Here is a 27,244-nt window from a genome sequence, read left to right on the forward strand (position 1 = left end):
AATTTATAAAAGATGTTAAACTGCCGGATGGGTTTGGATCTAATATCAACAAGAGAGTCACAGATAACAACTCTAACATTACTGGGTTGAAATCTCATGATTGTCATATTCTCATGCAACGCTTGTTACTGATTGGTGTTCGAGGGTTTTTGACCAAAGATATTTATACGCGTATACTAGACATTTGCACGTTCTTTAAGCAGCTTTGTTTAAGAACACTATTGGTAGATGATATGAAGAAAGAAAAGAAAGCCATTCTTTTGATATTGCGTAAGTTAGAGTTGATATATCCTCCAGCGTTTTTTGACATTATGGTTCATTTAGTTTTGCATTTACCAGATGAAGCACTTCGTGGAGGTCCAGTCTGTATGAGATGGATGTATCCATTTGAAAGGTATATGAAAAAACTAAAACATTATGTCAGAAACAAGGCAAGGCCAGAAGGTTCTATAGCTGAAGGTTATGTTGCTGAAGAGGCTCTGTCATTTTGTTCGATGTATCTTCGAGATGTTCAAACTCGGTTCAATCGCCTCGACAAAAACGAAGATGCAGTTGTCGAAAAAACTAAGTTGTGGGTGTTTGAGTCTAAATGTCGCCCGGCTAGCGCAAAGAAGATCAAATATCTTACTATCAACGAGAAGCTCAATTTCGAATGGTTTGTCCTCAATAGCTGCCAAGAAGTTAGGGACTATATGAAGTAAGTGCTCATCTCTTTAACTTTTTATAATTTGTTAAGTATTTTCTCTTTCCTTATTGGGTCTATATTTTTGTCGTCGACTTAGTGAATTCAAATATGAACATCTCCAAGATGACGTTAAAACTAAATTTCCAAAGTGGTTTCTCAAGAAGGTAATCCATATAATCTGTTAGGTATTTCCCTTTTCATTTAGTTATACATTTACCTGATGAAGTAATACATTATTCTATATTTGTTAGTTATATTCGATGAAAGTACAAAATTCTCCTGAATTCCACCCAGAGTTGTATACTCTTTCCATGGGTGCGGAAATAAAAGCCTTTACTTACAGTGCTTGCATAGTCAACGTTGTTCGGTTTATGGTGCATGGTCGTGACGTAAAACGAACAACGCAAAACTCCGGGGTTATAGCAGAAGGAGTGAACCATGAGAAATACTATGGCCATGTAGAAAAGATCATTGAGTTGTGTTATGGAAATGGGTATTCAACCGTCCTATTTCGGTGCAAGTGGTTTGATACTCGAAGGGGTGTTAGACATGATAATAATATCAACGGTATCAACACAGAGCACGAATGGGACAAAGAAGATCAACTCATATTTGCTTCGCAAGTCAAACAAGTGTTTTACATTCAAGAACCTTGTCGAGGAAACCAAAATAATAACCACCGATGGGTTGTCGAGAATGTTAATCATCGAAAAATTTGGGATCTACCTACATTAAACGATGGCCACGTTGAAAATGCTCATCGAACAAGGTATCAAGGAATCATGATGATCTATTCGACCAAGATGACATGGATGAGGAAGAGTGAGAGTATCTTGGACGACGTTTTATCTAGACGATTGTTATGTTTAATACGGTTGTTTTTGTGTTTATATCTTAACTAGTTAGACGATGTTTTATGTTTATGATATATATGCGTATGAAATTTTTTGGATTTGTGTTGTTTTGAAAATCTGGAAATTATCATGAAATGCAAGAAAACGGGTTAGGAAAGGAACCGAAAATAGAGCAGTTCTGGACAGCATGCCTGCTACTATTAGCGGCGACCTGTGGCTATTAGCGGCGACATATGTCGCCGCTAAAAACCTGTTTATTAGCGGTGAAATATATTATTAGCGGCGACAACTTATTAGTGATGACTGTCACTTATCAGCGACGACTTGTGACTATTAACGACAAATTATCAGCGGCGACATGTCGCCGCTAATACTATTAGCGGCGATTTTGGTAACTATTAGCGGTGACATATGTCGCCGCTAATACGTAGTTTTCTTGTAGTGTCACAAGCAAGATCAAAACACAAGGTTATGATCCAAGAATCTCAACTAGTAGAGTCGAAAGCTCTTATACCAATTGTAGGTCCCGAGAATGAATCTAACAACTATTATTGGATCAATCTAACTTAGTGCTTAGCGGAAATCACACTAAGTACCTTAGGTCTCGGATCTTCTTTAGAGTTTTGTTATTTCGGTTTTTGAGAGATGGGAGAAATAGTTGGATGAATAAGATATTTTTCAAAAAGCTTAGATGTAGCATGCACATGCTTCCTTTATATAGGGAAGGCATGTCATGCAATCTTTCTATTTATTAACGGCCAAATGGGCTTTGTTTACATTGACCTTTTGGTCCAACATGATAATGAGCAAAGACGAAACATACAAAACGCAAACAATACAAAAGACTAATAATAAATAAAATATGGCCCAACACGATACACTAAGTTATCCAAAATCCAAATAACAGATTACACAAAAATCGCTAAATTCGAATTACGAAAACACAAACCACCACAAAAAGAAGTTGATACTAATCAAAACATTTCTATTTATAGGTAACCGAAAGTTCTCCAATGTGTAAAGAAAAGCATCCCGAGGTTCTGGTATCATATAATTAAAATAATGAAACCCTTTGAACTATCATGTATTATTATTAATCCACTATATATCTTGACACAGTAAGAATGTTTAACAAGAAAACCTAATAGAATGTCTCTCAAAACATAATTTCAGTATAACAATAAACGCTAATAATATATATTCTTTCTAATATTCCTGTATTCCTTTTACCCAACAACTCCAAACTAAAGTAAAGTTTTATTTGAACGTGAATATTGACTATAGGGTCAAATGAGTAAATACATTACTCCATTTAAAGATTTTCGTATTTTCATATTCACATCCACGAATTAATGCAATATTATTGTACATTTAGAAATTTGTTAATTACAATATATGATTTGTAAAGTGATTAGCACAAAATTCCACATATTTTGTTCACACTATATGTTGCATGAAATGTGACCATCAGGCCACTTATAAAAGGAGCTATCCACAAACCAAAAGAGAGAAGTACCTCACACCAACAAACTGCAATGGCTAAGATTAACGGCAATGCAGTCACTCAACCATTAACCTTCGTAGTCAAGAGACATGCACAGGAGTTAATAAAACCCGCAACACCCACACCTCGAGAACTCAAGCTTCTCTCCGACATTGACCTCAACCATCGCTTCGGTATTTGATCCCATTAATCTTCTTTTATCCTAGCAACCCGAAAATGGGAGACACAAACCCTGCAAGCGTGATTAGGGATGCTTTGGCTAAGTTGCTAGTGTTCTATTACCCGCTTGCTGGTCGGGTAGTAGAAGGTTCGGGAAAGAAGCTGATGGTGGACTGCACTGGGGAGGGTGTGGTGTTTATCGAGGCGGAGGCAGATGTTACATTGGAGCAGTTCGGGAAGACGCTTCACCCACCATATCCTCCTTGCGTGAAAGGGTTCTTTTGTGATGTTCCGACCTCTAAGGACATTGTTAACTCTCCGTTGATATACATTCAGGTGATACCTTAAACGTACTTACACACTTACAAGTTTTAATATTTAATGATTGGTTAATGATTGTTTTAGTTTCACCAAAATGAAATTAATTATTACTATATATGCTAAACTATAATTGGTAACTTTTAATTTTGTTTGACCTCAAATTATATATGAATATTTTTTAAATTATATATGAATATTTTTTTATATAGAGGTGAGAAGAAATCTGGTTTTGGACTCGACCCGCTCCCGCCCGACCTGTAGGTACAAACTAGGTTTTGGTTCCTAAAATAAATCATACCCGAAGCAGGTTCAACCTCTATCAGGTCAAATATCCGATCATACATGAGACCGGTTTTGTTGTGAGAGTAAAAAGGAAAAAATAGTAAAATAAGTATTTATGAATAAAATAAAGATGCTAAGATAGAGATAGATGGTTGGATGTGAAAGGTTTTTAATAAGTAAACAAAAAAATTGGAGATAAATATGTATTTTTAATTAAACTGTACGGATAGAGATAGTCTTCCAAGGTTGAGATAATAAATGATAAGACATGATTGTTGTTAACATTGGCCACACTCACATAATGCGTACATAAAAATATATTTAAAAATGATTTAACTTAAAGGTTATTTAAACTATCAAACGTATCCTATTTCTTTCTCATTGTTGTTCTATTAATCACAAAAATTGTAAAACATATTTACGGACACAAAATCTAACATATAATAAACTTTATTGTCAGGTGACACGTCTATTATGTGGAGCTTTTATCTTTACTTCACAAACCTACCATACCCTATGCGACGGAACAGGAGTTGCACAATTTCTAATGGCATTGGCAGAAATGGCTCGGGGGGAAGCTGTGCCATCAATATCGCCTTTGTGGCAAAGGGAGTTATTTTCTGCCAGGGAACCACCATCTATCACATTTCCTCATCCTGAGTATAATGATATGGCTAATGCTGAAAGCAACTACCCAATCGTGACGGATGAAATGGCCGACAAAACATTTTTCTTCGGTCCTACTGAGATGGCAGCCCTTCGTAGGTTTGTTCCGGAAAATCTTAAAGCGTGCACCACCTTTGAGTTGTTAACAGTTTCTCTTTGGCGTTGTCGTACAATTGCGCAACAACTAGATCCAGAACAAGATGTCCACCTAACTTTCTTTGCCAATGCGCATGGGAGGTTCAGTCCCCCAATCCCTGTAGGGTATTATGGAAATTGTATCGCCATACCAGGCGTGGTTTCAAAAGCCGGAGATCTATGCAATAAACCAATTGGTAATGCAATAGAGCTTGTAATGATGGGCAAGTCTAGGATTTCTGAAGAGTATGTAAGGTCAGCAATGGACCTAATGGTTGTCAAAGGATGGCCGTCTTTAAAACTTCGTTCCAGTTACATAGTGTCAGATCTCTCTAAAGCTGGATGGAACAAAGTTAACTTTGGTTGGGGTGAAGCACTCTATGCTGGGTGGCCTTATGATGATGAAGATATCCCCGGAGTCTTTAGTGTCTACTTGCCTTCTAAAAATGATAATGGGGAATCTGGAATCGTTGTGATGATTGCTTTGCCAATCTTGACAATGATCATTGTGCTTGACTTCTCTCCTTGCACTAACACCTCTTCGTCATCCGACACCCGGATCTTGACGATTTTCTTTTCACAGTTTATTTCGACTTTGTTACGTGCTAACCAATCCATTCCAACTATCACGTCAAAACTACCTAATTCTACCGGTAATAAGTCAATCAGGAAGGATTGATCGTTCAGAATAAAAGGGCAATTCCGAACTATCTGATTAACTATCATGGTTTTACCGTTAGCGACTTCTACGGTATAAGGTTCTATGGGTTCACTAATCAGAAGGTTTGCTATCGATAGGAACTTAACGGAGACAAAACTTTTATCGGCACCCGTATCAAATAATACAGAAGCGTAATGATCAGAGACGAGGTATGTACCTGTCACTACGCTGGGGTCGTGGCGTGCTTCGTTCGCCCCCATCACAAAAGCTCGGCCTCTCGCCGGATTGGACGACGATGCCTGACCCACTGTTTGTCTCCCATTTCCTCCCTGGTTCAGTTTCGGACAGTCTCTCTTGAAGTGATCTGTGCTGCCGCATTCAAAGCAAGCAGGCTGGTGGTCATCATTTGGTTGCCTTGTGGGTATTGTTGTCGGGCTGGTTGGGTCCTAAATGGCTGCGCACGGATAGGTTGCGGTTGTCGGTTCAGATTGTTCAGGTTCCTCCTACAACTCGGTGCGTAGTGCCCATTCCTGCCACACCAGTGGCACACTACCTCCTTGCACACGCCACCATGATGGTAACCGCATTTCCCACACTTAGGGAACGTCCCTTTCTGCGATTCCTGCCTTCCGCCTGAACTAGTCATGGCGTAGTTCTGGGCAGCGGGCCTAGCACGTTTATTTTGCTGCTTCTCCTGGATCCTATTATCATACGTACCTCGCTTTCCCCCAGCAAACTCTCCTGCCACCTTCAGTGACCCACTCCTCACGAAATCGTATGTGACGATACCAGCTTGCGTCACCGCACCCTCAAACGTCTTGTGTCCCCCAGAGTTGACTATACTCCTTACTATTGGAGTTAGTCCCCATATATAACGCTCAACCCTCTTTGACTCTGGGGTGACCAACCATGGAACCAATCGTGACAACTCATTAAATCGGTTCGTATAACCCAAGTGGTCTGCCCCCTGCATCTCCAGGTTCCACAATTCGTTTTCTAATTTCTGCAGTTCGTTTTTCGGACAGAAATGTTCTAGTACAAGGGCCTTGAGCTCTGCCCAGGTCATGCGGTTTGTCGCTGCCTGACCGCGAGTTTGCACTATTGTGTTCCACCATGTCAAGGCATGGTCCGTGAACGTGCAGGTAGCATACTTAACAACGTAATCCTTAGGGCAGTTGCTGATGTTCACAACGGCCTCTAATTTCTCAATCCACTTAACCAACCCATTTGGTCCCTCCGACCCGCTAAATTCTAGGGGCTTGCACAACATAAAATCTTTGATTGAACACCCCTTTGCTGCAGGAGTCGGCTCAGTGCGGTTCGTTTCTACACTAGGTATAGGACCATTACTGTCTGTAACGACCACCCTAGGCGGTACGTCATTACTCGGAATCGGGTTATCGTTCTGTGGAGGATTAACATTTTGTTCCCCATCATTATTGGTGGTCGTTTGATTGCTCGCAGGGCCTGGATTGGTCGTATTATTAATACTGGCAGCGATGCGCGATACTATATCCGGTATCGCCGCCTCTAACTGCCGAGCAATCAGACGACTCACATCCCCTTCTGACATTTGAGCTGACCGTTTTGATGCCATTCTACACAACATTAAGAAAATACATATAATTAATACAATTTCCAGTCTCAATACACAACACATATTCCATTCATTAATAAACATTAGTACATATTACATAAGCATCAGTACACATTTCATAAACATCAGCCCATAGATCAAGTTTTCATACATCGGTCCTACATCGGCATCATTTCGACATAACCCGCTATGGGTCAGTGCTTGAATGATACACCAAAAGTATCTACAATGATATTCCCAAAAAAAAGACCCCCTATGGGCTAGTGGTTGTACTATAACTACCCAAGATTCACTCTATGTTAGCATCGCCACTAACTGCTTACACAGAGTATCAAAAAGTGGACCCTAACTACTACTATCCTAACATGACTAAACATGGTGGTATACCAACCACACCAACACTGCCACCATCACCACCAACACCGCCACCATCACCACCAACACCGCCATCAATCCCCGAATCCGCGCCTCCATCCTGTCAATCATCCACTGGGAGTATGCGCCCTCCCTCCTCAGCTGGCCAATCGCGTACTGGCTGTCCAGTACGCAGTCCGCCAAGTGATTCCTCCTCTGGATACCCACCGTCAAGGCGATGGTGTGCTTAACCACCTGCTCGTGGAGCACTCGGAGCCATGCAGCCTCGGAGGAGGGACGCTCATCCCTCTCCAGCCTAGGGGTACCCCACACGGGTGGAGGCACAGGCTCAAGCTGGAGGCGGGAGGACTCGCCCCTCTGGTAAGTGGGTCTGGGTGGGGTAGAGGTAGGTGGGACATAAGGGACACTGATCCGCGCCGTGAGGCGGGGACCGGGTCTGGGAGGGGTAGGGGTGACCTGTGGTGCGGGTGGTGTAACACCCCGACCAAAGGCGGATTATACATCGGGGCGCCACATATTGTTTCATTACTCGTGACACTATTGGGTGTCAATATTTAATAAATACATTCATTCGCGCGTGCGCAAAGTAGACATAAGATAACATAAATCATCATAAATCAATATATTATAAATCATAATATTCGAACAGCAATAACTTGTCTTGATACATTTTAATCTAGGTCAAAAATAAAGAAAACTTCCTACGTGTCCACAAGCTCCAAAACAGCTACTGCAAACCTGAACATGTGTTAAAATAAAACGTCAAACACTTGCGTGTTGGTGAGAAATCAAGTTTAATACAATACATAGATAACAATAAATCTGCGCGCAACATGTGTATGTCTGGTTTTCAACAAGGGTGTAATCTGATCGGGACCAACTCTAAGATTCATAAGACTGCCAGTGCTCACAATTGAGCTCACAAACAAAACAAACTGTGCATGTGTAAACAAAAGAGAAAATCATAAACGATAGTTCTCCCGTGTTCATCTAATGGTACCATGAAAACTGCGGAATAGACCGACAAGACGGTTAATGATCCACACATACAAATAAACAGCCAAGTCTACGTCCTCAACACATGGGATACTGCGACTAAAGTTCATAAACAAGTTTAAGACTCTAAGTTTGTATGAACACATGAACATCCCAAAACATTAAAAGCAAAAAGGGATTAGGTACGAGATTACTCACTTGATAAACGATGCGGTGTAAGATAAAGCAAGAACCAACTTTAAACAAGCACAAGTTAACCTATAATTAAAGATTATAGTTTTAACGATTGGTTTTAAGTCTTGATTATAAGTTAGCATAATTAATAAGTAAATTATTATATATAATATATTACCGGAAAAGCAGGGTAGAACAGGGAGGAAGACGGAGGCAGAGAGGGAGGCGGCAGAGAGAGCAAGGGGCAAGAGAACAGGAGAGATTAAGTGTTTGTGTGTGATGTGTTATGAAAATATTATTATTATTTATAGGAAAACCCTAGGGAACACAATCCCTAGAAAAAGGGGAAAAGATCTCAAAAAGTAAAAGATTCCAAAAGCAAAAGATATGGAAAGATATGGCAGCTGCAGAGGCAAGATAAAGCTGTCAGGGAACAGTAAAAAGGCATGGGCGGTCAGAAAAAGGTACTGGTCAAGCATGGCAAAAGCAGATTCTCAAAAGATTATGTCAGTCACTTTATCTGTCAACCAATGGGGTTGGTGCGCATGCTGCGCCGAAAGTAACTTTTCAGACATAAAGCAGATTAGGTCAACAGCTCAAAAGATAAGACAACACAAAAGCAAAAGGCTAGATTAAACAGAAGAAAACTCAAAGGGTTTAGCGCGAGAAGGCTAAGGCGCTAAGGCAGACACAGAAGGTCAAGAGAGCGCGAGCGCGAAGGCAGACAGAACTAACCTTAACGCGTCGCGGAAAGAACTACATTTCTAAGCGCGCCGCGGGAGGAACTAAAATTCCTAGCGCGCCGCGGGAAGAACTATAATTCTTCGCGCGTCGAGGGATGAACTACGATTCTTAGCGCGCTGCGAGAAGAACTACAATTCCTTAGCGCGCTGCGGGAAGAATTACAATTCTTAGCGCGCCGCGAGAAGAGTTCGTCTCGCGTATCGCTGGAACAGATGGTCTTCACGCAGGATTCCTTGTAAGGGGTCTGGCGCGTTGAGCTGCGCAGACAACCTTAGGCGGGAAGGAACAAAAGAGTTAGAAGAAAAAGAGGGAAACAAGGCTTAAGGGCGGGACGGCGACAAGAGGGAAAAGAAGGCGGAGAGAGATAAGAAGAGGGACGGGACGGCGGAAAGAAAGAGAGAGAAAGAGGCGGGAAGGAAAAGTATATATTATTATTAAAAGTAAAATATAAGTATAAATAAATATTAAATCATAAAAGAAAGAGATCGGGTAAGAGAAACGGGTACCTGGGTCGGGTCGGATCGGGTCAGATGTCACAGTCTCCCCTACTTTAAGAAATTTCGTCCCGAAATTTATCTCGAAGTAGGTTGCGCAGAGAACAGGTGCGGGTACTTGATCTTCATTTGATCTTCCCTTTCCCATGTAAACTCGGCTCCGCGCTTGGACTCCCAACGAACTTTCACGATAGGGATACGACTGCGCTTGGTTTGCTTTACCTCGCGATCCATAATCTCAACAGGCTTCTCAACGAAATGCATAGTTTCATCAACTTGAACTTCATCAAGTGGAATGTGAAGGTTCTCGTCAGCTAAACACTTCTTGAGATTGGATACATGGAACGTTGGATGCACATTACTGAGCGCGGGCGGCAGGTCAAGTCTGTAGGCAACTTTTCCCACACGCGCGAGAATCTTAAATGGTCCAACATATCGAGGAGCAAGCTTACCCTTCTTCCCAAAGCGGACAACACCTTTCCAGGGCGACACTTTGAGGAGAACAAGATCACCAACTTGAAATTCGAGAGGCTTTCGCCTACGATCTGCGTAACTCTTCTGTCGGCTTCTGGCAGTCAGCAGATGATCACGGATCTTGGCGATTTTATTGGTTGTCTCTTGAACAAGTTCGGGTCCTGTGATTTGAGTTTCACCCACTTCGCTCCAACAAATCGGGGAGCGGCACTTACGACCGTAAAGTGCTTCAAATGGGGCCATACCGATACTGGAATGATAGCTGTTATTATAAGAGAACTCAATCAAAGGCAGGTGTGAATCCCAATTACCTCCAAAATCAAGAACACAAGATCGGAGCATATCCTCAAGAGTTTGAATAGTTCGCTCAGACTGACCGTCAGTCTGGGGATGATATGCCGTACTCATGTCCAAGCGAGTTCCTAGCGCAGATTGGAGAGATTTCCAAAAGCGAGATATAAAACGGCCATCGCGATCGGATATGATGCTCAAAGGAGTACCATGGCGGCAGACAATTTCCTTGACATAAAGCTGCGCGAGTTGCTCAACACGGTAGTTTTCACGAATGGGTAGAAAGTGAGCAGACTTAGTCAAACGATCCACTATTACCCAAATGCTATCATGTTTGCTTGCTGTCAAAGGTAACTTGGTAATAAAGTCCATTGCTACACATTCCCATTTCCACGTAGGAATTTCTGGTTGTTCGAGCAAACCAGAGGGGCGTTGGTGTTCAGCTTTTACTTTAGAACAAGTCAGACATCTAGCTACGAACACAGCAATATCCTTCTTCATACCGGGCCACCAATAAGTAATGCGCAAATCCTTGTACATCTTATCAGCGCCAGGATGAATAGAATACCGAGATTTGTGCGCTTCACTCAGGATATCAGCTCGAAGATTCTCATCAAAGGGAATCCAGATGCGATTGAGATAGCAGAGAATTCCACTCAGATTAGGGACAAAGTGCGCTTCCGCGCCACACGCTAACTCGGCGCGAAGGTTACCATTACTGATGGATGCGCGCTGCGCGTCACGAATACGCGATTCAAGGTTGCTTTGAATCGGCGCGAAGTGAAGCTGGGTGCGCGGCAAGATACAGTTAAGCTGGCAGGGTTTTCGGCTGAGCGCATCGGCTACCACATTAGCCTTACCAGGATGATACCGGATCTCACAATCGTAATCGCTGATGAGTTCGTTCCATCGGCGTTGTCTCATGTTAAGTTCCTTTTGATCAAAGATATGCTGAAGGCTTTTATGGTCAGTGTAGAGGATACACTTAGTACCATAAAGGTAGTGTCTCCAGATCTTCAAGGCAAAAACAACTGCACCAAGCTCGAGGTCGTGAGTTGTATAATTCTTTTCATGAACCTTAAGTTGCCTTGATGCGTAAGCGATAACCTTGCCTCGTTGCATAAGAACACAACCGAGACCTTGGTTGGATGCATCGCAATACACGACAAAATCATCATTACCCTCAGGTAGCGCAAGAACAGGAGCTTCACACAACAAACGCTTGAGCGTTAGAAAGGCTTCTTCTTGCTTCGAGCCCCAAATATACGGTTTACCTTTGTGCGTTAGAGCTGTTAAAGGCAAAGCGATCTTTGAGAAGTTCGAAATAAATCGCCGGTAGTAACCAGCTAAGCCCAGAAAGGAACGGATCTCGGAAGGAGAGGATGGCGTGATCCAGTTCTTGATTGCTTCAATCTTGGATGGGTCGACATGAATACCCATCTTGTTTACAACCTGACCAAGAAACTGTACTTCATCAGACCAGAATTCACACTTGGAAAGCTTAGCATAGAGTTGCTCAACTCTAAGCTTTTGCAACACCAACCGAAGATGTTGCTCGTGCTCGGCCTTGGTCTTAGAATACACCAGAACATCATCGATAAACACAATCACGAATTTATCCAGGAAGGGCCTACACACCCGATTCATTAGATCCATGAAAACGGCGGGTGCGTTGGTTAAACCGAAGGACATGACCAAGAATTCAAAATGGCCATAACGAGTTCGAAAAGCAGTCTTCGGAACATCTTCATCGCGGATGCGCAACTGGTGATAGCCAGAGCGGAGATCAATCTTCGAGAAACAAGAGGCACCTTGGAGTTGATCAAAGAGGTCGTCAATACGCGGTAAGGGATACCGGTTTTTAATGGTGAGTTTGTTCAACTCGCGGTAATCAATACACATGCGGAACGATCCATCTTTCTTTTTAACGAACAACACCGGAGCACCCCAGGGCGAAGAGCTAGGGCGAATGAATCCTTTAGCAGTCAACTCTTGAAGTTGGCTGGCCAATTCTTGCATCTCAGCGGGTGCAAGACGATAAGGAGATTTAGCCACGGGGGAAGCACCAGGGACAAGATCAATACGGAACTCGACTTCACGAGCGGGAGGGATACCAGGAAGATCATCAGGAAAAACTTCAGGGAAATCACGCACAACAGGGATATCGCGAAGCTTCTTCTCTTCAGCAGGTTTAACCACATGGGCTAGGAATGCAATACACTTCTTCCGCATGAGTCTTCGGGCTTCGGCGCAAGACATAAGTTTAAGACCGCGGGAGGGTTTTTCGCCGTAGATGCGAAGAGCACCATTTTCTCGAGGTATGCGAATCATCTTCTTGGCGCAAATAACTTCGGCGCGATTATGCGTAAGCCAGTCCATACCAATGATAACATCAAAGCTTCCAAGAGGCATAGGGATGAGGTCAATCAGAAAATCGTTTTCGTTAAGGTTAAGCGTGCAATCTTTAATCACAGAGTTAATTAAAACAGTTTCACCGTTAGCCAATTCAACTGAAAAATTTTCTTTTAAATCGCTGCGCGGTCGCGCAAGCTTCTGCTCGAAGGCGCGAGAGATAAAACTTCGATCGGCGCCAGTATCAAAAAGTACAGAAGCATAAAATCCGTTAAGCAAAAATGTACCATTAACTACGTCATTATTCGCTTGCGCTTGGTGCGCGGTTATGTTAAAAGCTCGTCCACGCGTCACTTGGTTCGAAATCTGGTTCACCGGATTCGCTTGTGTGATTTGCACTTGTAGTCTCGGGCACGCGTTCCGGAAATGACTGGGATCACCGCAGTTAAAGCACGATCTGGGTCGTGGGTTTTGGTAGGTTGGTTGTGGGTTCTGCGGGTAGACTGGTGGTGTTGGCGCAATTGGGTTGGCGAGAAGGACTCTACAGTTTTCTGCAAGGTGACCAGTACGGCCACATCGGGTACAAAGTCGACACGGGGTTTGGGTTGGGTGGTGAAATCTACAGGTTGGGCAAAAGGGGTGGTTTCCTGTGTAAGGTTTCTTAGTTGGCGGGGCAGGGAGTGCTGGATTGGTTAAGGCATAGTTGTGGACTACAGGAGGTGTTGGGTAGGTTGACAGAGGGTTAGGCGCATAAACTGGAGGTTGGTAAATGGGTTGCTGGACAATGGGCGGGTTGGTAAGCGCATAGGCCTTGCGCCTGCGCTTGAGGTTGTTACGGTTTGAGGGTTCAGGTTTGGTTTCTGTTGGTTCAGGGACAGTCTTGGTGGGTTTGGTCTTTTCTGTTCCCCGCAGGAACAGGGTTCCTGCTCTGACATGGTTGTCGCTGAGCACATCGGCCAACTCGATGGCGTCAGAGAGGGTTACTGGGTTTCTGGCCCATACAGAATCTTGAATTTCCATGGGGAGACCCCCAAGGAATTTCTCTATGGCTCGGCGGGAAGGGGTAACAAGGTGAGGGACAAGCAGGCTTAGTTCATGGAAGCGCGTCGCGTACTCGCGCGCTTCACCGCTGTATTGCTTAAGATTCCAAAATTCCTCCTCTAGGCGCTTAATTTCGTTGGGAGGGCAGAATTCTCGCGTCAGAATTTCCTTGAATTCCTCCCATGTCATGCTAGAAGCAGCCTCTGCGCCACGCGCATGAGCTACTCCATTCCACCATGTAAGCGCTCTAGATTCCAGGACACTGGAAGCATACAGGGTTCGTCTGTCTGAGGGGCATTGGGTATGGAGGAAAGTGTTTTCTATTTTCTCAAGCCACTGGAGCATCACGGTGGCTCCTTCAAGACCTGTGAACTTTGGAGGGTTACCCGCGTTAAAGGACTTAATGTTATAACTGGAGGTATTGTTTTGGCTCAAGGCTTGGGCTATCGCGGCGGCCATTTCCTGGGAACGTTGCTGTCTACGCATGCGCGAGGCTTCTCTTCTCTGAAATCGGCGAGATAGCGGAGGCATTCTATAAAAGTTTTAATTTTAGTTAATATCTTGGTTTTAGCGCAAAGTTTTAATCTTATAAAGCTTGGTTTCGCGGAGTCAGTTACTGTCAAAAGTTAAAGTAAAATAAATGACCCTAAATGCAGACTTAATAAAGGTAACAAATTCGAATCAAGAATCGACAATTCATGTATCACCATGACTTTCCGAATTCCCAATTTAAAATATACGAGCAAACGAGTATTGGAGATTGACGATTCATGTATCACCATGACTTTTCAATCTTCAATATAAAATACACAAGAAAATGAGTATTAGAGGTTGACAATTCATGTATCACCATGACTTTTCAAGTCTCCAACCTCATAACATAATCGTAAATGGAAATTGAAATTCAACTATTCATGTATCACCATGACTTTTCGGATTTTCAAACCCAACAAACGAATATGTAAGTAAAATCAATAAAAATCGAAATTCAACAAAAATCGAAATATCGCGAAATAAGACATAAAATCATATACTGCGCAAGCGCGAGCATATTTATAAATAACGAGTAATTAACAATAAGCGCGCAAACATGAGATTTCTCTCATGCGCGAGAGGGGACTCTTAGGTATTCTAGGCCGTTACGTCTAACCACCTATCCTAAAGTCAACGAGCTCTGATACCAATCTGTAACACCCCGACCAAAGGCGGATTATACATCGGGGCGCCACATATTGTTTCATTACTCGTGACACTATTGGGTGTCAATATTTAATAAATACATTCATTCGCGCGTGCGCAAAGTAGACATAAGATAACATAAATCATCATAAATCAATATATTATAAATCATAATATTCGAACAGCAATAACTTGTCTTGATACATTTTAATCTAGGTCAAAAATAAAGAAAACTTCCTACGTGTCCACAAGCTCCAAAACAGCTACTGCAAACCTGAACATGTGTTAAAATAAAACGTCAAACACTTGCGTGTTGGTGAGAAATCAAGTTTAATACAATACATAGATAACAATAAATCTGCGCGCAACATGTGTATGTCTGGTTTTCAACAAGGGTGTAATCTGATCGGGACCAACTCTAAGATTCATAAGACTGCCAGTGCTCACAATTGAGCTCACAAACAAAACAAACTGTGCATGTGTAAACAAAAGAGAAAATCATAAACGATAGTTCTCCCGTGTTCATCTAATGGTACCATGAAAACTGCGGAATAGACCGACAAGACGGTTAATGATCCACACATACAAATAAACAGCCAAGTCTACGTCCTCAACACATGGGATACTGCGCGACTAAAGTTCATAAACAAGTTTAAGACTCTAAGTTTGTATGAACACATGAACATCCCAAAACATTAAAAGCAAAAAGGGATTAGGTACGAGATTACTCACTTGATAAACGATGCGGTGTAAGATAAAGCAAGAACCAACTTTAAACAAGCACAAGTTAACCTATAATTAAAGATTATAGTTTTAACGATTGGTTTTAAGTCTTGATTATAAGTTAGCATAATTAATAAGTAAATTATTATATATAATATATTACCGGAAAAGCAGGGTAGAACAGGGAGGAAGACGGAGGCAGAGAGGGAGGCGGCAGAGAGAGCAAGGGGCAAGAGAACAGGAGAGATTAAGTGTTTGTGTGTGATGTGTTATGAAAATATTATTATTATTTATAGGAAAACCCTAGGGAACACAATCCCTAGAAAAAGGGGAAAAGATCTCAAAAAGTAAAAGATTCCAAAAGCAAAAGATATGGAAAGATATGGCAGCTGCAGAGGCAAGATAAAGCTGTCAGGGAACAGTAAAAAGGCATGGGCGGTCAGAAAAAGGTACTGGTCAAGCATGGCAAAAGCAGATTCTCAAAAGATTATGTCAGTCACTTTATCTGTCAACCAATGGGGTTGGTGCGCATGCTGCGCCGAAAGTAACTTTTCAGACATAAAGCAGATTAGGTCAACAGCTCAAAAGATAAGACAACACAAAAGCAAAATGCTAGATTAAACAGAAGAAAACTCAAAGGGTTTAGCGCGAGAAGGCTAAGGCGCTAAGGCAGACACAGAAGGTCAAGAGAGCGCGAGCGCGAAGGCAGACAGAACTAACCTTAACGCGTCGCGAAAAGAACTACATTTCTAAGCGCGCCGCGGGAAGAATCACATTTCTTAGCGCGCCGCGGGAGGAACTAAAATTCCTAGCGCGCCGCGGGAAGAACTATAATTCTTCGCGCGTCGAGGGATGAACTACGATTCTTAGCGCGCTGCGAGAAGAACTACAATTCCTTAGCGCGCTGCGGGAAGAATTACAATTCTTAGCGCGCCGCGAGAAGAGTTCGTCTCGCGTATCGCTGGAACAGATGGTCTTAACGCAGGATTCCTTGTAAGGGGTCTGGCGCGTGGAGCTGCGCAGACAACCTTAGGCGGGAAGGAACAAAAGAGTTAGAAGAAAAAGAGGGAAACAAGGCTTAAGGGCGGGACGGCGACAAGAGGGAAAAGAAGGCGGAGAGAGATAAGAAGAGGGACGGGACGGCGGAAAGAAAGAGAGAGAAAGAGGCGGGAAGGAAAAGTATATATTATTATTAAAAGTAAAATATAAGTATAAATAAATATTAAATCATAAAAGAAAGAGATCGGGTAAGAGAAACGGGTACCTGGGTCGGGTCGGATCGGGTCAGATGTCACAGGTGGGGTGGGGGATCTAGCAACCCTAGCATGGGAGGACAAGCTAGCACTCCTACGGCTAGTCTCACTAGGCTCAGTGCTGGATGCTAGGCGTAAGCTCCTGGAGTTCCGGAACTGACCTCCTCCGGGTCCTCCTCCACTGACAAACTTCTTGATCTCGACATCCCTTCCTGTACACAAGTTAGCAAACATATAGTTTCTTCCATAATGTAAATCATGATTAATATACACATACTTATACAACTTTGTCACATAAAAATATTATCATATACTTACACATATGTTGCCGATTTTACCTATTAATGTTCCCCGTGACTTCCCCTGAATTCCCTCGTGCGGACAAGTCTGTTATTATGTTCCGGACCATAATAACTCACTTGTCCATCCAAGTTCATCCAGATCTCGTCACTATAAATTATTAGTTGATATTCAGATCCTATAATACTTGAGCTACTGGTTATATTTTAGGTATCTTTTAAAGACATCCTAATTCTTTATAACCAATGGCTCTGATACCAAGTTCTGTAACACCCCGTAACCGCAGCGGAAACGTAAACGGGATGCAACAGACACATCTGATATCAACAGCATTGCTTATAAAAAAAACACCACTACATTAATTTACACCATATTACATTGTTCCGAGTTTAGTTATCGTCTAGGCGATAGCACATAAGTTTTACCAACAGTACATTAACATATTTAATACAAAATAAAGATCATCAAGCTTCCACAAAAAGCACGCATCGTCAAGCATGTAGCAATTATTCCAGTTTGGTGGTACCTAAAAAGCATGTAAAGAAAACGGGTCAACTACGAATAGTTGGTGAGTTTCACTAATTTAAATAAACAGTGACAAATCATTATAATAATCATATATTATCGATGTAATTATGTTGAGCCCACAAGTGAAACCTCTGACTATCACACACAACCCCGTGGCATACTCTGCCCACGAACCTGCCCCAAACCGCTATGCCTAACATTACATAGCAAAGTATATATAACACCCAAAATAGACATGTGCAACTGGCTGGGAAACATCAGCAAATCCATGCCGGACCAGTTGGGTTTGTCGGACCAATAGTACTATCCACACTCTACCGGGTTTCAGTTAATCACTCGTGTTGCGGGGCCTTACAATGTTAGTAACTCAGACAATTACCATCTTAATACATTTCCGTACGATTCCCGTACAATAAACCATATATAAATACACGCAAATCCATGCGTTCAGTATGTACTTAAACATTTTAGTAACAACATGCTTTCCGCCCCGGGAAAATATTTAAAAACAATTCAGGAAAAGGGGCTCGTGAAACTCACCTTATCGCAACTAATTAGGTAACACAATACGCCAGCTACTAGTCCTGATCTGTAATACGATCCCTAAGTTCGTTACTATACAATCACTATTAATATAACTTTAACCGTGTTAGCCGGTGCGTCTGGGAACCCTGTTAACCCCGTACTGTACTCGTTCCGGGGGTAGTGTTAACCCAGAAACACTTCTCCGGACTCAGATTGTGATATCGTCTAGAGTTCACTAGTCAAAATTACTATTAGTCGTTTTTCCCGTTTTGCGTGCCTAGCACGGTTATCCGTTTTTACGTTTCAAAAACGAGTTTGGTCACACACGACCCGAAAATAGTTGTTGACTAATAATTTAATTATAGTTGTGAATTTAGAGCTCGGTTTAGACGCCCCGTTTGGCCGCGGGACCCGTTTCCGTCACTAGTGTACCGGAAACTGTTAAATCGGGTAAAAGGTACCCAAATCATCCGAATTATTTTCGGATGATTTATTTTTACTTGTTTAACTCAATTATATGAAAATAGTTCATTTTTAGGGTTTTTATACACCAGTCAGCTCGCTTATGCGAACTTTACCGGTTTACGCGTTTTAAGCTTTAAAAGTTTGTTTTTGCACCAATAATTATCCGTTTAATCCCGAATCTTGAAATTTTGCACAAAACACTTTTTGACAGCGGAGAATTTTATAAAAATATTTCCAGAATTAATTTTTATATTTAAAATTTATTTATCTATTTTTAAACACCATTAAAACACTAAATATGACGTAAATACCAAACGATCTTAGAAAAATCCCAAATTTTTCCTGGATGACCCCTGACATCCACATAGTCCCCTGTAATTTTTCCAGAACCAAAATCTTCTTTTACATACCATTTTCACTAAAACCGAGCTAGAAAACCCTAGAACTCGTTTCACCGAAAAGCCTACTTAGAATTCTCCAACGGACCTAAAATTTTATGTGTGACTTTTACATGTTGTAAAAAGCTTATCTGAAATTTTCCAGAATTTTTCATGATATTTAACTATTTTTCACCATTTTTGGCCAAAACCGAGCATTAAATTCACCAAATATTCATCCTTTGTCCAAAAATTACCAAAAATTCACAGAACTCATATTTTCATATATCTAACACCTATGTAAAATTTCATGACCTAACTCTAAACACATCACAATCTGTCCAAATCTCAAACATCATACAGAAACCGAACTACCTTGTGTTTCTAGCTTCAAATCGCAAGGATTTCGATTTCTAGCCTTTGCTATCAACTAGATACAACACCTTCAAGCACAATAACACCACACCAAGCAAGTTACACCCACAATCAAGCCATTTCTTTCATGGTTTCGGTTATGACTTAAAAACAAAGATTTAACCGTAAAAATTCGTTTTTGGTTCGTTTAACTCCTTTCTTGGACCAAGATCCCTTGTATAACCCGTATACATCACTTGATCATGCAAGAATCGGTTTTCATCTTTGAAACCTTATTTTCTCGCAAAGAAACTCAAAAAACGAAGATGAACACGTAAATAACACGACTTTTACCTCGGTTTTCTTGCTAAAACTTTGGAATTTTGGATCTTAAAGTGGAGAGGAGATGAAGATAAAAAAAGAAAATAATAAGGGGAATGGGACTTTTGAGTCCGATCGGTGTGAAGGGAAGGTGGGGTGGGACCCACCTTTCCATTTTTAACCACATATTTGGATTCTCGAAATCCGGATAATGTTTTGGATAATCTGGTTCAGTTCATTTTTCGGTTAAATGTTTAATTCGGCTTAAAACGAAGCTAAAACGGTCGTTTTTCGGCTTAAAAATGAAATTTATATAAAACCGATTTAAAAACTTAAACCATGACATTTATTAACTTAAAACATCATATTATTAATAATTGTGCATCTTTTTCGGCTTGATCGATCGTCTCTTGCTCGGTTTGGTATTAAAGGTTTCGTTTAATGTACCGACGTACCATTAAATCGAAGATCCTTTTTCTGTGCTTTAATTCACTCATCCCGAAGCTTTAATACTTCGCAAACATCACTAATTATTATATATTTCGTCTATAATGCAATCCCCGATCGTTCGGGCTTCAATAACCGTTAATCGGCTAATCGTATTTCCAATACGATTAACCGTATAATCGAGTATAATCCGTAAAGTGAATCTTACATACTCGTATAAACGCATTATAATTCATATATTCATTATTAAATAACACATAAATAGTATATACCGGCTAGGGTATACCTGAATTCGCCAGAATCTTTACAAAAATGGGCCAATGAACCTCCGATCGCAGCCGCCACCCCACCCCCTTTTTTTTTCCTTTCACATATAAACTAGATTTGAGATATTTTTACACATATTTTAAAACACAACTTCTGGAACTCTTCTTCTACAGCCAAAACCAGCAAGAAAACTAGGTAAAAACCTTATGATTAATCGATTTTTGATTCGTTTAAACTCGTTTAACAACATATAAACATGTCTTGATTCTTAAAAATCATTCCTGACCATGTAAAAATCCTAAAAATGGTCCATAAACATGTTTTGATCATACACATGATAAGGAACCTGTTTTGATAGTTTTTTTTGGCCATAAACACGGATTAAAGGGTTGAAACGGCGTTTTTACGGTTCAAAAGTTCGTTTTTGTGCACTAGCTGAAACCCTAAGTTAAAGGGCTATTCTATTGATGAAACCTTCTTGTTTTGTGATATAGTGTGACATTTGTCAATTTCGGGTTATTTTATACTTGTATTATTAATGTAAACCCGACCCGTTTTGTATCCCGAACCTTTCGATATTATCAAAATGATGAATTGTATGTTAAATATTGTTTTATAGTTGTTGGATAAAAAAACACCCTTTTCGGTTCTTAAAATTCCCCGAAAACGCTCAAAACGAACTCTAGGGACTAAAACTATCAAAATGGAGACTTGAAGGACCCATTTGTAGTTTGTGCTTTCTTGGGTCTATAACCAACCCATTTTCATGAAACACCCTTTATGAAAGACCCATTCAACTTACCCTATATATACACACCCATCTTCTTCATTTGTGCTTGCTCATTTCTTCATTTCTCTCTCAAATTCTTGAATTCTAAGGTTGTTCTTCATAAGCTAATCTTTCATTTTAACTAACTTCTCAATACTTAAAGCTTGATGTTACAACATATATATAATATACACTCCTTGTTTACCTTCGGTCTTTCATTTCTCCGGTCTCGGCCGGTTGAAATGTCGGACTAGTAAGGCAATGTTACATGGAGGACTTTGTAGTCCTTGTTTATATATTTAACAAATCTAACCATATAACTTGTTATACTTGCTTAAATTCTACATATTTTAGTTTATTTTTCATATTTGTCAAGTTCCATGGTATTGGGTATGTGGTGACTAGCCTCGGTTTCATCCCGAGTTGAGAACCGAACCAAAAACCGAACTTTTGTTTAAAAGCATTATTGTTAACTTTTTGAATTTAAAACTTGAGTATTATTATTTATAAGTTATTTTACAAGTTCCATGGTAATTGGGTATGTGGTAACCATCCTCCGTCTTATTCCGAGTCAAGGACCGAACCAAAAACCGAACTTTTGTTTAAAAGCTTTATTGTTAACTTTTTGAATGTAAAACTTGAGTATTATTATTTATAAGTTATTTTACAGGTTACATGGTAATTGGGTATGTGGTAACCATCCTCGGTCTTATTCCGAGTCAAGGACCGAACCAAAAACCGAACTAAACCGAGTTCACTCGCTTAAGACACACAAGTGTGTTTTTAGCCACCAAAACTCATATTTTTCTTCAAGATTATATTTTAAATCAATTTTAGTTAATTTCTAAACATACTTGGCATGTCGGTAACCAACTTGATCTTATAACAAGTTCGAAGCGATAAGGTCGTATACTCGCTTAACGAACGTTAAGGTTCTTCACAATAGAACTACATACTTGGTTAAGTCTATTTTGATTTTATTGAGTTATCTCATAACATTTATTATTTTGGGAAGTTAACTGTGAGCTTGGTCAATTATCAAGTCTCGAATCGACAAACCCGAACACTCGTTTAAACCTCGTTTTGGTATTCTTATAACCAAAGGTTTTGCAATATCGCATTTTAACCCACATTATTACTTAACATAGGTTGAGTAAAAAAAGACAAAAACTAATGAATAGAATACCGAGACCCAGTTTCGAGTAAACTTATTTTACAAAACTCGTTTCTTTAATTTCTCAAATATTTACATTTTAAATCCTAAACTTTATTTATTTACTTTATTTGTCATGTATTTTATTTTAAACCCTTCCAAGACTACCTACTAACACAAGACCCGTTTAATATAGGTCTTGCTCGTTAAACCGATCTCTCCGATTATTCACGACACTATCTTTCAAGTTACTTGTTAATGTGAGTACTTTTTCATCCCCCGTTTTCCATCTTTCGTTTTGGGGGTGGCATTGCATACTTATTCAAATTCAAATGATTTATACTTGAGTCTTAAACCACAACACGTATTGTATATGTTTACTTAAATAAATGCTCGATTTGGTGTTATATGCTTTACATGATTATTTGCAAATTCTTGAATGCTAAGGCGGGTAGCCTCTTGAATGCTAAGGCGGGTAGCCTCATCAAAGTATGATCATACGTTAATTCCGAGTATATATGGTATCCCCATATAGAAAGGTGTCGTCAATGTATTCTTATTGACGATTTCATTATTGTCGTCAATGTATTCTTATTGACGGTTTCATTTATCTAAATTGTTGCTATTATTTATTGTTTTCATATACTAGTTGTGGATTTCATACTATATACTTATTGTCCAAAACTATGAAAATTGCTCACCAACCTTCGTGTTGACAAACTCTATTTTATACAATGTTACAGGTTTGATGTTAGCTTGATTGGATTACTTGAAGAAACTTATTATCTTGGCTTTAGGATATTAGAAATAAAAGAACAAGTTATTTGTTTATCTATCTATTTGGCATTTTGTATGAACAATTGTTGTGTTATTTATGATGATATGGATTTAATTGAGTTGTTTAAATATTCTAACTTTATAGTGTCATTGTGCAATGAGCAATCATGTCGCGCCTTGACGTTTTCGCCTTTGTCGGGGTGTGACATATAGGACTTGTATCTAGCTTGCATAGAAGCACAAGAACCTGAAAATTTGATTAGAAAGTCGGAAACGAGCCAAACCCGCTAAGGTAATGCCGAAACACTCGCTTACGGGCTATTTAGGTTAAGGTTGCGATGTGAATATTTTTAGGACTTGAAATTTTTAAGGGACATCAAGGACCATGTCAATGAGTCCCTTTTCAAATTTGGTAATTTTTCGACCATCCGAAAATATTTGGCGAATTTATTACCGAATTAGGACGTTTATTTGGGAAAAACAGTTAAAATTCTTCAAAAATTATGAAAATTTTATGGGAACTCAGATATGATGTATTTTGATAACATATGAATTTTGGGATCATTTGGAAAAGTTTAAAGGTGTTTTGTTTATTTGCGTTCGTGTGAATTTTTATAGCCGAATTTGGGCCAAAAAGAATATTTCACGACCTTTTTACATTCTGGAATTGATACAAGTTGTTTCGGGACATGATTTGAGTATTCAGGAATTTTTGTGGAATTTTTGGAAATTGTTTGGGGTAAACGGACGATTTTCAAGCGAAATATAGCTGATAAAATGAATTTCTATAAATTAATAAATCAGTAAATAATTCCAAAAATATTTTTATAAAAATCTACATATTTTAATTGATAAGTGGCTAAATTTTCATAATTTAATGATTAACGGTTAATTAATTATGCTAATTTGAATATTAAACAAATTCAGTTTCTATAAAAACCGGCAAGTTCGCGATTAACGAATCTGCGGGAATGTCAAGACACCAAGAGTGATCAAAAATCATATCTTTGGACTAATTAGGTAAAAACGAACTTTTCTATGAGAAACCTGGACAATCCAGGTGGATTGTGCGCGTTTCTTCTCAAATCAAACTGAATAAATGGAAACGGGCCCCGTGGCTAATCCAGGACCCCAGTATGTGATCCTTCTTTATAACTTAATCATTTTATTAACCAACACATTTACCCAAGCTTATTTTCCCATAACTATTTTCTGAACGCGTAAATGAACAACATGGCCCGGCCGGGAAAACGGGAATCTGAGCCAAGTTCAGTTTTAAGTATTAGACATTGAACAACATCACAACCTAAGCCTATTGCCACTTTCTGGGCATTCCAGCTACACTCAGATTAGTTATACAGCCCAGTTTAGTATTGAAATTATAATAATATTAAAATATTAATATTATTATAATATTGATTATAGGAACTACTAATAGCGGACCGAACAAACCACGAGTTGATACAGTACTAATTATCTACTAAACCATGAGTTTCATGACCCCACTTTTTAAACAGTTTTACGAACTTTTGGGGTGAAAAGCATGTTTGATTACATATACATACCTGAAACATGTATTGATGTGAATTATCTAAGTGCTAACACACGAAAGTCCCCACTAACACAGTGATTAACTTCGAGCCGGTGGCTTGTGAATAGTACTATTGGTTTGACAAACCCAAACGGAGCCGGCATGTATTGCTGAGACTTTACCCCGTTTGCACATGACCATAATTATACAACACGCTATGTAGTGTTATACATAGCTACTTGGGGCATGTTGTGGGTGGAAAGGGGCCACAGTGGTTGATTGAGCGTGGGAAATGGATACACGCAGCACATACAGTCAAGGCGTCACTGTAGCTTAGCATAATTACATCATTTACATACATACATACTTATTTCATGATTACAAGTGTTGACTTGTGAATACTCATTACTGTTTTCTTGAAACTCGTGAAACTCACAAACTCTAGTAGTTGACCTGTTTTAAACTGCTTTTCAGGTGTACCTAAATCGGAATGATTTGGTGATCTGTTACTTGCCTGAGGTGTGTGGTTGATGCTATGTGAATAGAAGCAAGAGCGTTAGTAGTAAGAACATATAGTTAACGAACTAGTTTTGTTTGAATCACCTAGACTGTAAAACAATGATAGAACAATGAAATGTAATAAATTAGTTTGTAATGTTTCTTTATAAACAATGTGTTGATACCAGAGGTGTCTGTTACATTCCCGTTTTACGCTTCCGCATTATGCTAGTCGGGGTGTGACAGTATGTACTAGCCATTTCAAGAATATATGACAAGAAAATTATCGATGCCTCTTAAAACCCCGTCAACCATCATTATATTTGGAAAATGATTATGAGACATATGAATCTATACAATTACCCTAACATTATTTCTCGATCAAAGAAGCGAACATTTGGATTGTGCTTTATATAAAATAGATAACCATTTCAAGAATATATGACAACAAAATTATCGATGCCTCTTAAGAACCCCATCAACCATCATTATATCTGGAAAATGATTATGAGACATATGAATCTACACAATTACCCTAACATCATTTCTCAATCAAAGAAGCAAACATTTGGATTGTGCTTTATATAAAATAGATAACCTCAAGACAGAGTTAATTGAGGTCAGAGAAAAGAAAAAAAATCATAATGAAATCCTTTTGAAACATGACAGAATCATTAAAGCGTTTCATAAACAAATAGACTTCTTTTATTTGCACCATTTGTTTCAGTGTCACGCAATTATAGAAGTTTCTTTCATACTAAATCAATTCCATTTTACAGAATGTCGAATCCTAGTAATCAAAAGAACAATGACGAAACTTCAAGCAACAGGAATATAACAGAACCAACACAGGAGATTCCTGAGCAGTATCTAGTCAAAATGAAAGAAATGATTCGTAACACGATCGATGAAATGAAAGAAGAGATACATCCAAATAAGTCGGTTAGAACTCATCTATATCGAAATCCTTCTCGTCATAATGAAAGCATTCCTAATTCCAACATTAATAGCAAGATTTCCAAGGACCATTCAGTAACCCAAGGTTGTAGTTTCGAGGAATTCAAAACCTTTGAACCAAAAGAATTTTATGGTGACCAAGGTGTCATACCATCTTTACGATGGCTTGATAAGATCGAGACCATTGTTATCATAAGTCGATGTTCCGAGATTCAAAAGATTCAGTACGCATCTCTGAAATTTAAAGGTGAAGCCCTACAATGGTGGAACAATCTAATCATGTTAAAGGGCAGAGAAACCATATATCAAATGGAAGCATTCAAAGAACTTGTATTACACCAGTTTTGCCAAATGCATGAAATCGACCATATTCAAATCAAGTTTCTAGGCCACAATATGGAAGGCGCAAATCTTAAGGACTATAATGACAAGTTCCTTGAATATTGCCAATCAAATCCACGTCTAAATGATTCAAAATACAACAAAGTTATTCAATACATATATAGGCTACCCGAAGGAATAAGAGATGTAGTAAAATCCCATATGCCACCAACAACCTCCTTGGCCATGGAATTGGTCAAATACTTGATCAATAATATGACAAAAGATACGAAAGTCAAAGAGAAAAATAATGCAAAGAAGAAAGAAACAGCAACAGTAAAACAAATAAAGAAGATCAAGGAGGAGAAATCATTTAAACTCAAAAGACCAACTTGTGAGAATTGTGGTAAACGACATTTTGGAAAATGTCAAAAACAAAACAAAAACGGTAAATTAGTCAAATGTACCTTTTTATAATAAAGTCAGTCATTCTGAGGACAACTGTAGAAAGAAAGCTGTTGCATGTTTTATATGTGGAGAAATGGGCCACTTCAAAACAGATTGCCTAAAAAAAATTAATCAAGACTGACATATGACAAGTCAATAATCACTATAAAAAAAATTATTATTTAGAGACTAAATTATTTGTGACTGATATGTCAGTCTCGAATACATAGTATCTAGGACTAATTTA

General features: G+C 39.6%; 1 protein-coding gene across 1 annotated transcript; it reads left to right on the plus strand.

Annotated features, from left to right (window-relative positions):
• Nucleotides 1-3,259: 3,259 nt before the first annotated feature.
• LOC143555537 (benzyl alcohol O-benzoyltransferase-like) lies at nt 3,260-27,027 on the plus strand. The gene is made up of 3 exons (XM_077045074.1): nt 3,260-3,538; nt 4,251-5,149; nt 26,052-27,027. The coding sequence occupies exons 1-3, from the start codon at nt 3,260-3,262 to the stop codon at nt 27,025-27,027; spliced, it is 2,154 nt and encodes a 717-aa protein (XP_076901189.1).
• Nucleotides 27,028-27,244: the final 217 nt, after the last annotated feature.

The sequence above is a fragment of the Bidens hawaiensis genome, unplaced genomic scaffold (genome assembly GCF_021521415.1).
Source record: "Bidens hawaiensis isolate Kalapana, Puna unplaced genomic scaffold, B.hawaiensis_p1.1 tig00018140_1, whole genome shotgun sequence".
Taxonomy (NCBI): Eukaryota; Viridiplantae; Streptophyta; class Magnoliopsida; order Asterales; family Asteraceae; genus Bidens; species Bidens hawaiensis.